The 14,555-nt window shown below is 42.0% G+C and overlaps 2 protein-coding genes across 3 annotated transcripts; one reads left to right on the top strand and one right to left on the bottom strand.

Annotated features, from left to right (window-relative positions):
* Positions 1–6,846: 6,846 nt before the first annotated feature.
* On the bottom strand, positions 6,847–10,100 carry twnk (twinkle mtDNA helicase). 2 transcript variants are annotated; one of them, XM_062475268.1, is made up of 6 exons: positions 9,976–10,100; positions 8,236–9,626; positions 7,872–8,112; positions 7,656–7,763; positions 7,400–7,541; positions 6,847–7,294 (listed from the first exon to the last, which is right to left on the bottom strand). In XM_062475268.1, the coding sequence occupies exons 2-6, from the start codon at positions 9,599–9,601 to the stop codon at positions 6,881–6,883; spliced, it is 2,271 nt and encodes a 756-aa protein (XP_062331252.1). In that variant the 5' UTR covers positions 9,602–9,626; positions 9,976–10,100; the 3' UTR covers positions 6,847–6,880. The 2 variants fall into 2 exon arrangements, with proteins under 2 accessions (XP_062331252.1, XP_062331251.1); XM_062475267.1 differs by lacking the exon at positions 9,976–10,100 and adding an exon at positions 9,708–9,858.
* Positions 10,101–10,722: 622 nt separating this feature from the next.
* LOC134031509 (EF-hand calcium-binding domain-containing protein 3-like) lies at positions 10,723–13,876 on the top strand. The gene is made up of 10 exons (XM_062475161.1): positions 10,723–10,859; positions 11,064–11,194; positions 11,419–11,489; positions 11,701–11,844; positions 11,951–12,025; positions 12,133–12,253; positions 12,459–12,607; positions 12,768–12,928; positions 13,106–13,231; positions 13,432–13,876. The coding sequence occupies exons 1-10, from the start codon at positions 10,854–10,856 to the stop codon at positions 13,669–13,671; spliced, it is 1,224 nt and encodes a 407-aa protein (XP_062331145.1). The 5' UTR covers positions 10,723–10,853; the 3' UTR covers positions 13,672–13,876.
* Positions 13,877–14,555: the final 679 nt, after the last annotated feature.

The following is a 14,555-nucleotide window of genomic DNA, read 5'->3' as shown; positions in this document are numbered from 1 at the left end:
CTGCTCTCCAACCAGCGAAACAGGCTCCATTGTTTGTCCCCAGTCACAACCCTGGCAACACAGGCCAAGTGATTTAAGAACTTGTTCTCTATACAGCGACCTTGGTCTTCTATTGGATTTAACTTTGTGTTGTTCCCAACTGGGGATACTGTTTCCTACCGGCTGCAGCCGTGTTTCCCGAGGCCTTGCTTACCAAAGCCCAGTCTCTGAAACTGATATAGAACATCTGGTAGTCTAGGTATTGTGCTTTCTCTTGAGGTGCAGTGCATTTAAAAAATGTATTATTCCTCTTGCTTGATTCATGATGTGAAATGCAACAGTAGTAGTTTGGACAACAACATTGGATGTAGCAAGGAATAGAATATTAAACAGCAAGCATAAATGACACACGAATGAACTCAACTGAAACTGTTCTGACAATTTACTAAACAATAGACTACTGCTCTTAGATACTTCCCTATTGATGTTTTTGAATACCGTTGCAAAATAGAATAATTTAACTGGCGTGGCCATTGTAATGCTTGTCTAATGTGTCAAAGAAAACATATTTGAAAGGCTAACAAACGCTCAAGGTAATTTTAAACTTCACAGAAAATACCTGCCATAGGTTATTTGTCCACTAAATGAAACTAAACAAAACAATTATTCAAATGTACACACACACACACACACACATGTAAAGTACGCACATGCTCACATAAATTACTTGATGCATAAGAGTTGCTGCTTTACTTACACGGTATCTATACAGTTTGTGGTTATTGGAAGTTATTGCACTGTCAGAATGTGATACCTGATATGATGATAATTGTTTGGGTCAGGCTGGAGACTTGACCGGCAGGGATCCAGAGGCTTTCAGAGCTAGCTAATCTGGGTGCCAGAGGAATTGCTTTGCCATCTAGTGAATGGTGGGCTCTCTTTGATAACAATCAGATTTTGCCCTTCTGTAATCGAACAGCAGAATTATCATATGCAGCACTTTTCTTTTGCTGTGTTCAACTAATGTATATATTCATGATCTGAGACTTTAGGTCACAAGATGAGCCCACTGTTTGACTTAAAATTTCAAACACCACCTCGACACAATTTCGTTTCTTACCACAACATTCAATCCACAACTCATTAAGTGCTACTATAGTAACAAAATGAGTATTTACAGACCCAATGACCAACCTTGGCATTCATAGATTACAGACTCATATTCAGAGTTTATATTGATTAGAGGATACTGCACTGTTAGGTAATCGGCTTATAGGACAGAGCTTATGCTGATAATTCTGCAATTAACTGCTGTGCTGAGAGATCATTAGCTGTGCTTTGTTGCACATATGCATTCATGATGCAGACTGTTAATGTGCACACGTTTAGTTTGAGAGGATTAGGTTCAGAAGGGCCCTCTTTGAAGGTGGCTGCACGGGCAGCTAATTTGAGATTGAATAGGCTACTGGAGGTCTAAAGTAGAGCATGTCTGCTTGGCTGCCTTAAAATATAGTTTGCTGTCTCATTCTGTGTCTTGCGTTCTGTTTCTTCTTGTCTCTTTTTCCTTGTTTTTCATTCTCTCTTCATCTTCGTCTGTGTCTCTCTATACCATACACACACACACAAACACACACACACACACACACACGAGAGGCCACACCAGACTGTCTCACTTACTCAATGAGCAGGATGCTAATTCTGACCTGCGTCTTAAAGGGAATGAGGCCTCCACTCCTACAATATTTAATCTGCCTTTACAGAGGCAGCTCCTTCTAAAGATCTTCACAACAAAAATGTCCCCTACTTTTCCAATTCTTTACCTCCTTCCCATCCCCCAGCACCTTGGCCACCACACCACTGTATGTAATTACCCTCTTATTATCAACCCACCAGCCCCACATACCCCGAAGTCTCTTAACCCTTGTGCTGCCTTCGGGTCACATGACCCAAAGGTTCATAACGAACCATCGTTGTGTTTACCCAATTTTACCCAATACAAAAACAAATACAAATAATTTTCTTTTAACCATTGCAATGTGGGGGGTCTGAGACAGCCCGACAGTTAAAAGAAAATGCTTCACTTTGTTTTTGTATGAGGTAAATTTGTCGCAATACGACGGTGGGTCACAATGACTGATGGGTCAGAACGACCCGAAGATAACACAAGGGTTAAGAGACTTCGGGGTATGTGGGGCTTTAACACAAGGGTTAAAGCAGATGCCTTTCCAAGCCACTGAAAAGCGGGAACTGATGAGTGCAGGGCCACTCTCCCCCACAGGCCGTCGATTAGCATCCACACGGATGGTGCGAGTGTGCGCATTAAGCCCCCCACATCCTGGGTCTCCTGAGCATGTTATATAAGCACCGACTCTCTGCCTGCTCCAAAAAAGCCTCCTGTTGTGTTCAAAGGCAAAACATGGGCAGTCAGGCACGCTGTGAGACAGCAGGAGCATACTGTGCCTTCAGCAGGGGTGGATGTGCCAAGTGAACACGAGTGGCTAATGACTTACGATAGATGGGCATTTGAGACATGCAGCATACTGTTGCCTACATTCAACCGAGATGAGCTGAGGTCCCCGGGTCGTCACTGGCATCAGTTATTGTGAGTGATGTTGTCATGACGAGGACTGCAACCTAACGCAACCTAACGTGACCATTGGAGGGAAGGAAGGGAGCAAACATAAGGATCACTCAGCAGTTGACCTTTAGGCTAGGGGTGCCTAACGACCTGTCATAGATAGATGTCGAGATGGCACAGTGGGCATGTTCCAGCCTTGGGATGATGGTGCTAACACTGATTTCACTCAATTTCAATGCTCTGAGACACATCAAGGTCCTCACAGCTAACATCCATGCACTTTACTTTGTTTGAATCTCATCCAACTCAAGCATAATTGCTGACAGTACAATATGTCTAGCTTTGATAATAGGCTATCTGAAATCCTGCAAATCTTTGCAATAGCAAATCAATTGGCTAGTTAGAACAGCACAGACGAGTAATATGACATATCTGCCTTTTAGGACACTGTTACATGAAACATACCAATGCATGTCTTGGAAAAACTATTTTATGTTTCTTCTCCAGATATCACATACACGGTAAGCTAACAGGAACATCAAGTTGACATAACGAGTAGAAACGTGAGCCTTCTTCTGGTCTGGGAACACGGAAGGGAGGATTTTCAGATGGTTATTAATACACGTAGCAGACATATTCTCCAGAGTGTTTTTGTGGGAGGGTAATATGGGTCAAACGTGCCGAGTGCACGTGAGGCAGAATGTTTCTTCCCATCCAACGCACAGAGCAGAAAGAAAGAGGGATGATAAATCATCTGTGTTTCTGAGTTGGCCTGTGGTCTTTTTTAAAACGAGTTTAGTCATCAGCATGGAGTCCAAACTGAATGTTAAATCATACATTTTCAGACATACACAAATGTTTCACGTGCTCTCAGCAAAATATGCTTTAAAAACACCAACATAATTAAAGGCTTGACTTTTTTCTGTTGTTTTTATTCTTGCATGGGCTAGGTAAAATAATGTATTGACAATTGACAAACATGTCCTGAGTAATAACCATGAAGGAAATGTTTATAGAGGAACCAGACAAAAACAATGCTATGAGGAAGACCAGTGTTCACTGAACTGTGAGTCAGAAACCAGAGCAAGTTTTATAAATATTTATGTCAAGATGACAAAGACAGAAATGAAAATCACAGAGGGGAGAAATCCGATGTAATGAAGGGAAAAATGAAAAAAACAGTAACTAAGACAGAGAAAAACATTTGATTCTTGTAGACGCCAGACCAAAAACCCTTGTCTTCCTGAAACCACTGTTAAGTGGTTCCAAAGAAATCTTTCTGTTTTTGTTGTTTTTCACAAGCAGAAATTCTAAATATGAAGATAAGGAACCCTAATAAAAGCCAGAGAAGAGCACACTATAATGGTTATAATATCCAATCTCCAAGGCCAATCAGTATGTGAAGGCACTTATCATGTTTTCAACATTACTGATTGTGCCCTGGTATCATGAAGATGTACTTTGGGGTCTGGTTACAGGATTCCTGACTGAGCTCTCTCCCAGATTCCAGACTTGCTTGTTGATTGACTTTGACTTAAGGTCCTGAAATTACATCCAGATTTGGTCAAATAGTTGCCTTGATGTCCAAATGAAGGGCAGTTAATGGACCTGAAACTATGCGCTGCACTATATCCATCCCCATCAGCTTCTCTATTAGATTTAGGGAAAGGAGAGAAAGGCACTTCCAGTCCTACCATGGAGCAGATTGGCATTCTTGTGATTTCTGTGGGGACCTCCATTTAAGTCTGGATATTTGTTGTGGGAGGCAGGCACATACTGTTTGTTACCTTTAATAACCTCCTAGTGCCTAGAACCCTGTATCTGTGGAATACAAATTTAAATGCTAATCCACCAGCCTTGAATGTAATGCATTTTAAACATTTCCTTTATTCATCTTTTACCACAAATAATCCACATTTTGATGAAGTGAAATGCCTTTGGTTTCACAGATCTCACGCTTTGGTTCCCTCGCGACTAGGAGTTGCAGGGCTGGAGTTGCTTCATCCTCTCTCTCTCCAGATGGCATCCATTTGAACAGTCACAAAGCTCAGATCACAGCCACCAACTCTAAACACAAGAACAAACAACACAGTGCAGGAAGGTCAGGGGACCAGGGATGTCAGTATATAATCAAACTTCCTCTTTTCAAAAGATATGTTCATAAGTAGGTTTTACTCAGTTGATAAAGCTGTTCAAATAAATATGGTCCTCAGACCTAAACCTAGTTGTAATTGTAAATATTTAAAGGCATTACTAAACAGATAGTAAACCTGCCACAACTGGTTTAACGAGAGTGAAATGTGAACACTTCTTTTGATAGAGCCTTGATATGAGACCTTTGTTTGTGTGTGCATGGGAGCTGGTGTGTCATACTCATGTATGCGAGCTCTGTGTATGTTTTCTTCCTCTGACGAGCTGGCAAGTGATGGAGCCGCCGTCTCGGTCCAGGAACGCCCAAGTGCACAAAGGCCCTCTTTCACAGGCACCCGCTGCTGGTGTCCCACACCCACACCGTCAGGATGACACCCAGACACATCCAGAGCAAAGCCTGGAATCATTCTGGAATGCTCTGTACTTACATAGCAGTAAAACAAACCGAAAACCTCAAAAGAGAGGGGGGGAAAATGACAGAATAGAAACCCAGCAAGAGCACTTCTGCCCAGAATCTGTCTCTCCTGCTGTCTCACCCCAACTGCCTTTCACACGCAGAGCCTCTCCATCTCGGCAATCCTTCAGTGTTTTCCATTCCTCTCAAGCCAGGATCTGCATGAATCTCCTTGAATATGATTTAGGAAAACACCCCACAGTTTATACGAGGATGATTCTTTGTCCTTAAAACAATATTTAACAGATCCAGCTAGCCACGGAGCTCAAGGGCCATTTGTTGGAGCTGGGTCTGATGCCAGGGTAGCTCTCAGAGGGAGATGTAGATGCGCAGCAGTCTGTGTTCTCCAGCCAAGGGGGTAGCAGGTTACAACAATATGAAATAAAGAGTCAGACCCTGGGATATGCACACTGATTCATCTCATTGCACACACGACTACGTTACATGTTCCCAGGGTCAAAGGTCACTGACATTACACTGCTGTTTGAAGTCTGAAAACAAATATGGAGTTGGACAGGAAACCTCTTGGCAAGTCTGCTGTTTCGATGAGCGATTCAATTCATAATATTACATCATCCTCCAGAGGAAGCAAATTAATTTCATTTTTCCTCATTAAAATATGCCATAATCCAACAAGAGGCCTGTTACATAATCTACTTTTTAGTTATTGGAAGTCAGTCCTCTGAATAATGTATCAAGAAATCGGAAACTTGGTCCTTCTTCTCCTTGTCCAATCAAAAGCCAGCATGAAGAGGCAGGCAAACCTTGTGGAAGGCTCATCATTATTTAGCACCTACTCTAACCCTAGGTATAACGGTCATTTGATACCTTTCTTATCAGAGATCACTCTAGCTCATGCTCACTAGAATCTAATACCTGATTTAATGAGGGCTCAATTAGCTAAATCCTTCAAAAACAATGTTAGATTGTTGAATAAAATATGACACTAAACCAACTTATGACAGTGACCTGAGTTTTTAGAAGCTCGTTCCATTTCTCACCTGATGGCGACATACCCGATGAAAACACCAATGCTGTTACATGATATTTTAGACAATACTTCAGAAGGGCAAACATTTAAAATAGAATTGGACTACTGTTCATTCGACTGCTCCTGTTCTGAATACATTTATTTTGATTTACCAGCGCCACCTACAGATAACAAAGAGAATTGCAGCCAATTAAAAGGAACAATAAGGGCTTTACTTTTTGCTTTAAAAGTACAGTTTAATTCATGTAACAACAGTGTACAAACGTCAGTAGAGGGCACAAATGGCAACGTGTAAGTGTTTATATTCTCTGAAGAAACAAACACAATAGTGTTTCATACTGAACATTATTACAGAAGTTTCTGATATCACAGTTTAATGAGTTCAATCAATATCAATCAACTTTTAACAGACAGAAGCAGTTAGACTTTGAAATGAAGTTGAGTGAAAAAGCAGCAGTTGGTCTCTATACTGTGACAGGTAAAATTATAAAAATAACATTCTATGAGCCATTTTCAAAACAAAGGATTTTCACTGTCCAAATAGTTTTCTTTAACAGCCCTTTGATAGTTTTTTCATGTCTTACTCTCAATACAAGTGAAAATCATTTAGGATTATTATTGAAAACTAGCATTGTCAACTGGAACACTGTCTTTTTCAATATTATTGCATAATTCATCTGTTTATATTTTATAAAATCATATCATCACGATCCCATCGGTCGCAAAACTATTCCTCATTCTGTGTCTTCTTGAGTCCCTCTGGTCTGCTTCTAACAGCAGCGGCGCTCTTAACTTTGGGTGTTTTTGTGGCCTTTGCTGGCTTCTCCATCTTTACAACCTGCTCATTCTTCTTTGCTGCCATCTCTTCCTTCTTCTCCTCCTTCTTTACTGTTACCCGTTCCTCCATGGGTGTGGTCTCCTCACCCTGGGGTGTCTCGGGCATTTCCCCCTTCACCTTCCTCAGCTTGTGCTTGCCCTTGATGGGAGCGGAGAAGGTGAGCGAGCCCTTGAGGAACTCCAGAGGGAAGATGCCCACATCCCCGTCGAAGCGGTTCTTGGCCACCTGGAGGGACCTGCGACCAGGACACGTGACCAGCTTCTTCTCCTGCAGGATGAGAACATTGTCTGCCTCCTGGCTGGCCTAGAAATGGGATTGGGACCACGTTAATATGACATTCAATGATTAAAGCATTTTTCCCCTGACGCTGTCTTTCACTAAAATTGCAAATGTAACCCCTCCACCTACCTTAGCAGTACCAAAGATGGATGCTGTCTGTAGTTCTCGGTCATCCTCTTCTTTTCTGGGGTGGATGATCAAAGTCACATGACAGCTACTATTGGTAGCAAACCTCCTGAAAGCTCCAATGATGTGGTCTTGCACAGCAAACCTGTGTAAGAGACAATATGACATATTGACCATACTGCCATATAGAGGGGATATTATCAGGTTTTAAAATATGTAGTCTACATATATTTATGTAATCAGTGATGTCGGTTCTCACTTGTCCACATTGAGGTTCTCCTGTCCCATCATAAACTGCAAGTTGTCGATGATCACATGGTTGATATCGTACAAGTAGACAGCATGTTGCATTGTGTCCAGCACAGCCCTTTATAAAAGTATTGGCATAAAATATTTGTATTTTTGTATTTGACCCACTTAATCTTTACAGCACCTATCCATCAACAGAAGGTATAAGAACAGTCTTGAGACTCACTTGATGTTCTGCTGTCCATGGAAAGTCATGAAGTAGAGAGGCAGTTCTTCAAACTTGTCAGCCCAGTAGTCATACTGGTCCAAGTTCTCCTCCAGCCTCTGCATAGCAAACTGAGTGAGCATGATCTTGGCCAGGCGGACATTGTTAATCTCAAAGCTTCCCCACAGCGTGTTGACACCTTGCATACACAGATCCAGAGCAAACTCGCTGATAAAGGTGGTCTTTCCACTACCGGTGGGCCCTGAAGGGGAGACATTTATATGGAAAATACACATTACAAAGTGCAGATAAGCCACAAACATACACAATGCATTTCCACAAAGACCAACACTACACATGTCAATGAGCCAGTTTAGAAACGTACCTGTGAAGACTGTCAGCTCGCCCTTGCGATGGCCTTTCAGGATCCTATTGAGCTCTTGGAACCTTGTCCATTTCACTCCAGCCACCTGCTCTGTGTTCATCAACTCACCGAAGACATCCTCTCTAAGCTGCCTGAATGACACAATTGACTTGTGAGCAGCGGGAATGGAGGCCTTGATGATGCGGGCCAGATTCTTCCCCTGGACCAGAGCCTCCACAGGACAGGGCTGAAACTCCCCTGGACGTACCAGTGAGCAGCGCTTCAGACCCAGCTTACGAGAGAAGATCTTGGAGGCCTCCCAGGAGCGCATGTCCCCTCCCAGCCAAAGAGTCACCTTTTTGAACTGCTCTAGGTAGGGAAGGAGAACAGGTGGGAGGCAGCTGACTCCCCGGGGCAGGGCAACGCATGGGAGGCCTGTGGCCTGGCTCACAGCCAAGGTGTCCACCTCATGGCCTGTTACCACAACCTCTGTGTCCTTACGTCCCACAAGAGGAAGGCCAAAAAGATTGTGGTAGGACCCCGCCTTGGGCACTGTGGCCTCGGAGTAAGCCACAATCCCACTCTCTGTGCTCTGGGCTGACATCAACTTCACACCCCTCAGGCTTGAATCTGGGCCCCAGAACCAGGGAAACACCAGGCTCTTGGTGGGCTTAAAAAGCCTCACCCCAAACCTCTTGAGCGTGGCGTTGGAGATCTTGCTGATCTGAAACATGGTTTTGATCAGCTGAGCCTCTTCCTCCGGGACGTCAGAGAAGGGGATGGAGCTGGACCATATCCTCTGCACTTCCTTCAGCTCCATCTCCCTCTCCTCCTGCTCCTCCACGCTCTCAGGGTACCCCAGCAGAACATGGGGGCTGAGCGAAGTCTGGCCTTCCTTCTGCATCACCTCCAAACAGTCCTGCAGGTCCTCCCAGCTGCCCTCTACCAAGGTGTCCTTGCAAAGGAACTGGCCTGTGGTCTTGTCTATGAACATGTTGCAATTGTCTTTCCCTGAACCCGCAGGGGAACTTGTACTTAAATCCATGAAAATGCTCTGGGCATGCAAGCAACTGTAGCCATCATGGAACGGAACGTCTTTGAAGCGCAGATACTGTTTGATATCTGTGACTGTGACGGGATTGACAGGGAAATCTATGGTGAACTTGGCGTCTTTTTTGTAGCCTCGGATAAGACCAAGTGTAGGTGTTGCCCCCCATAGTTGTCCCCGAGGATGTGAAGTGGGAAGAGCAAACCTTGAGGTGTGTCTCTTTGCTAGATGTCTCGCAAGCGAGGAGGAGAGACACCCATGGTGAGGAAATCTTGAAAAGCTGTAAGCTGCCACCTGCAAGAAACAGGTGGTGCCTTTCACGAACCACCTCCTCCACATGTGTCCCCAATTCAAGACATCGAACCTGCAATTAATACCAATTATAGTAGCAACAGAAAATGAGCAATATATCTAGAAATAAAGACAGTGTGCACATATTCCTTACCCAGAGCAAGATTAGACAGAGCACTCATTTAAAATATAATGTAACGTAAATATATTCTAGCTAGCTGACTCTAAAATAGTCGACAGCTAGCTAGCTAGCAAGCCAAGGGGCACTGTGACCTACCATAATCTGAGTACAGCAGAAAGAAGAAAAACTATTCATAAACAAGTACGTGTCCGTTAACTGACCCCTGTACAAACGTTTATGCAGACAAACATTAGACAAAGTAAACTAAATATGAAAATCTCATGCATCTTTGTTTACTGACCTGTAAATGTACTAGTATGCCCCCCATGCGTTCAGTAACGCTACTATAACAAATCCCATGCCTCGCGTTGTTGCTGTGATGTCATCTTCGCGCCAATGTCATTTTCCGCTTAGGGTTTCTGGGAGTTGTATTTTAACCGGCGAAGTTGTCGGCGAGGAAAGTATTCACAAATATAATAACATTTTATTTTCTAATCATGTTACATTTCCTCATTGGCGTGAAACGTGGTTGCTGAAGAGTATTTCAGGTTAAAGGAGAACTTAGTGATGTACCATACATTTTACAGAAGGCTACATTTTACTTTCATAGCGTATGCAGGAAACTAACTTTCTATCATTTAATCCAGTAGAAAAAGAAACCAAGCAAGATTTTGTTTATATAAAACATAAAAAGTTAATCTGAAAACCGGTGATCATATGGGTGATGATGTCACAGTTGCATTGCTGAGTGACGCTTATGTCAGAAGTGAGGGCAAATAACTTATTTTGTATAGTGCTTCTATACTCTTTGGTGAGGGTGTATGCATTAGCCTACGTCCCTGATTAGGTATTGTTGCTGCGAACATAGAGGGGGCGCAGTCTCCAATTTGTTCTTTGCTCTCTCTCTTACTCTCTCTTACTCTCTGTCTGCATACAACATTGTATGTGTAGTATCCTCCATTGGTCAGTTTTAGTTTAGTCTATAATTTAGAGCTTCTTCATCGTTTCAGTAGCTTAATTAATTATAATTAATTATCATTAATTATCTATCGCCAGAAATGACATGCGAGCATGGGAATTGTATGTTTTCTGTCTTAAATGTAAATTATCCAGCTATGTGAATGCTTGGGAGAAGTGTTGCTGCATCAGACAGATCATCAAAGAACTCCTTCAGACACGATGATGGTTAGTAGCATAACATCCAAAAATAAGTTACAGGATCAATGTCGGCTTTTGCTACCATTTCCATCCACACAGATACATACATATGGGACAACCCTACAGGGGAATAACTACCAAATGTGTTGACTGTCATAAATCATCATGCTGACTAGATGTATCGTTATTCCATGGAATCACATTAAATGTAGCCCAATTCTTTCTTTGTAGGGTGCCAATAACTCTAAAAGACAGGCTAGCAGCCAAAAAACGGACCCCAAGACTCGGATTAAGCACCGAGATTCTGGAAAACAGCATGAATTTGACAACGCACAAGACTTCAGTGATGTTCTGCATTCGTTGTGAGTTACTGTGGCAGAATGTGGGGAGACGCAGAAATTACGCACTAAACGTACACATCAGTTTATGTTGTTATTTTTATGTTTTTATCTATATCAGTAAATAGGAGGATGAGTAAGTATGTATGTTTTCCTGTAGTTTCCTGTAATGAAATTGAGAGTAATTAAGTCAGTTTGAGTCAGTTTATGATTTAAGTCATTGACCCTTGACCACTGTTTGACCTAAGGTGTATTGGCCAAATGAAGGACTTGGCCACTATGGCACCAGATGAAACTCTGTCTGATGCTCAGGTTGAAGGTGAGTCACACTATAGCATTCATGGCATTGTGTATTCATCTACATTAAATGGCCAATAGTATGTGGACACTGCTCAGTGAACTGACATCTGCTTGAAATGCACCCTATACTGAGCTATCTCTACATTGTAATATTGTCCCTGCAGTGTCTACCTCAAACTTGATTAAAAAAACATTTGCGAAACAAATTGTGTATGTCTTCTGTTTCAAAGCATTCCGAGCAGCGTTTGACCTGTTTGCCACCAGCTCTAGGGGCATCATCAATGCAGAGGGGCTCTCCTCCTTACTAGAAACAGTGGATATGAAACTTAGCCCTTCAGAAACAGAGACTTGTCTACACAGAGCTGATTATGATGGTATGTTGACTGAGAAATATAACATAGCACATTAAAATGGTGTAAAACGGTGTAGCTATGATGTAACATAATGATACAAGTACTAATTGGTGTGCTTTTGTTTTAGGGGACGGTGAGGTGGGGTTTCAGGACTTCCTGTCTCTAATGACAGACAGTCAGAAATTTACCACATGTATGAAAGGTCTGTTACTTTCTTAAGGACTGAGATTATTTTACTGTACTGCATGTACTTTGTTGCTCCTGTGACTGATAATATTGTCTCATTCTCTTTCTTCCTTTTCTCAAAAGTGGAGCCTCCACCAGACCCTTCTCAGGTAGTGGTGGTGATTGACACTGTATTCTACAATGCCCTGGATAAGATGCTGAATGCCGGCTTAATTCCCAGTATTGCCACTGGAGAGATAATTAGGTAATGTTATGATTACATTAAATACGGCATGAATAGAATGTGTGAGCTTAACAGTTGGGTAGTGAGTGACTGATGGTCTGGTCCAATTTCATAAACTACCTTATTGTTTGATTGGAATTGTTCTTTAAAGACTTAGGCTACTTCCTAAGCGACCAAAATGACTTTGAAATCAGTCAAATAAAAATAATTTCATTTTCTCATGCAGGTACTACCACAAGAAATCGCTACATCACATTTGGTGTGCGGCACCACAGGTGTTTGAAGACCGGGGCCATGTGCTCACGTACTACGCCAAGGGAGCTCATCTCATAGGTTTACAGCCTAAACAGTTGATGAAGTATATCCTACCTTATGGTATGAGAAACAGAAATATATTCTGTGTTTGTATTTTGTGTGTGTATACATGTGTTTTACATTAGCACGAGTGTGGGTCATGAGTGTAGTAGTCTGGTAAATCAAGCTGAACTTAATAGTAGTTTGCTGTTGAATTTAACTTTGACCCTTGATCCCCAAGCCCCATCAACAAGCCCATACTCCAAGCGGCCCAGTCTGAACGTGTCACTGTCAAACACTGTCGTGGGCAAGAGGGTAATCAAGAAACCCACTCCAGCTGCAACAGAGAGTCTGTCAGCCAAAACCAGGAATGATGTGGAGATAGAAGAGCACATAAGACAGGTACACCCACATTTTAATGATTAACCAATATGGATTAAAAAATACACTTCAAATGCACACAGTTTGTGTCATACTGATTGCTTTGTTTGGGAATAGGCTATAGATATGATTGTTTTTGTAGAATATCTCACTCTCTGTCTCTCCATCCTCCATCCTCTCCTCATCATTCCTCCTCAGCTGTCTTTTCAGCACCCAGGGACAGAGACAAAGGATCTGATCACTCCAGTAAAGGTCAAGATAAAATTGCAAATGAAAAACCGGAAGTGTCTCACCTATAATGACATCAACCAGATACAATACAAGGTAGTGTTATGTCTTGATTTAAGGTTATTTTTTTCTACAAGTTACTATTTATATAAAAAGAATATCTGTATATAACATAAAATAAATGCTATGCCTTTCACTGTCTTTCCCATTTGTCCTCTAGTTGTCCATTTATTCATTTTTCCTCTCTCTATTTCTATGTGTTTGTCTTACTCCCCCCCCACCTCCCATGAACCCAGTGCAAAAAGGGTCTGAACAGCTTCCTGGACACACTGACCCATTACAAACAACGTGATGCTTGGAAGTCCTGGGGCTCCCTTCAGGTCTACCATCGAGCGCTGGGCTTCAAGGCCTTCCCTGACACCTTCTCAACCTACACCTGGAGCTGGAGTGGCTGCAGAAATATGCTCCAGCCTCAAGACCTGCAGGACAGGTGGAACTTGCCCCTTCCCCTGGCCACACTCGTGCCCTCAGGCTGACAACTGAATTCATGTTTCCTATTAAAATAATTCAGTATTTCAATGTCAATAAATCATAATGTCAATGAATGTCAGCATCTTGTTAATCTATTGACAGATGTGTGGTTGCCAAATGTGCTTTTCATAGCCGGTGTGAATAAAACGGTCCATTAGATTCATAGTCCATGTTAAATGTGTAGTGCAAAAGTATTTGTGCCTGTGCATTTGCCTGAGTTGCCCTTTCATTAAACATATCTCTCTTATAATTTGGTTGCCAAATTAATGCTGTCAGGAAAAAGGGACGAGATAAAAGCCTTCTATAGTGATTTTGTTTGACTTTTATCTTCTCTTAATAATGAGTGAAATGTTTATACATTGGGGGGCACTATTTCCCAGTTAAATCATGTTTCTCAACATGATGGCTGGAATGTTAGGAGAATCTTGACTGGTGGACCGAGGACCATATAAGTAGTGAAGGGGTTTGTGGGAAACAGGATGCAAAACAATTACATAGTTGAAATACCAAGTCGTACAACGAAAACATTGCCCGTCCCACTCTTTGCTTTCCTGTTTTGAATTCCAATAAATTAGCAAAAGTTCTTTCTGATTGAAAATTAGTGTGCCGAAGTGGAATGGAATGTGTAAATTAACGATTGTTGTGTTTCCATGATATGCTATGTAATATTGTCTGAGAACCGTGGACAAAACCAATTTCTTTAAAGCTCAATTTCCATTTATGTGGTGTTTCCAGCTCTATGACGGATACATCTAGCATGTCGGACACATAAAACAATGCATTATGATGATTATCAGATTATTTATTCACAATTAACGATATAGATTAGATTACAATCTATGGTTAAAGACACTTTGTATCTCACTTTGTAAGTACACAGTCTTCACAA

The sequence above is a fragment of the Osmerus eperlanus genome, chromosome 12, assembly GCF_963692335.1.
Source record: "Osmerus eperlanus chromosome 12, fOsmEpe2.1, whole genome shotgun sequence".
NCBI classification, from domain to species: domain Eukaryota; kingdom Metazoa; phylum Chordata; class Actinopteri; order Osmeriformes; family Osmeridae; genus Osmerus; species Osmerus eperlanus.
Note: the sequence above shows the minus strand (reverse complement) of the source record. Positions and strands in the feature narration are given on the sequence as shown.

Excerpts from the sequence above, each read along its gene's own strand:
- twnk (XM_062475268.1), bottom strand. The coding sequence starts at position 9,601 with ATGTGGAGGAGGTGGTTCGTGAAAGGCACCACCTGTTTCTTGCAGGTG. Across the intron at positions 8,113-8,235 it reads CGAGCTGACAGTCTTCACAG|GGCCCACCGGTAGTGGAAAG; the intron begins GTACGTTTCTAA and ends TCTCCCCTTCAG. Across the intron at positions 7,295-7,399 it reads CCATCTTTGGTACTGCTAAG|GCCAGCCAGGAGGCAGACAA; the intron begins GTAGGTGGAGGG and ends TCCCATTTCTAG.
- LOC134031509 (XM_062475161.1), top strand. Across the intron at positions 11,195-11,418 it reads AGTGATGTTCTGCATTCGTT|GTGTATTGGCCAAATGAAGG; the intron begins GTGAGTTACTGT and ends GTTTGACCTAAG. Across the intron at positions 12,026-12,132 it reads ATTTACCACATGTATGAAAG|TGGAGCCTCCACCAGACCCT; the intron begins GTCTGTTACTTT and ends TTTTCTCAAAAG.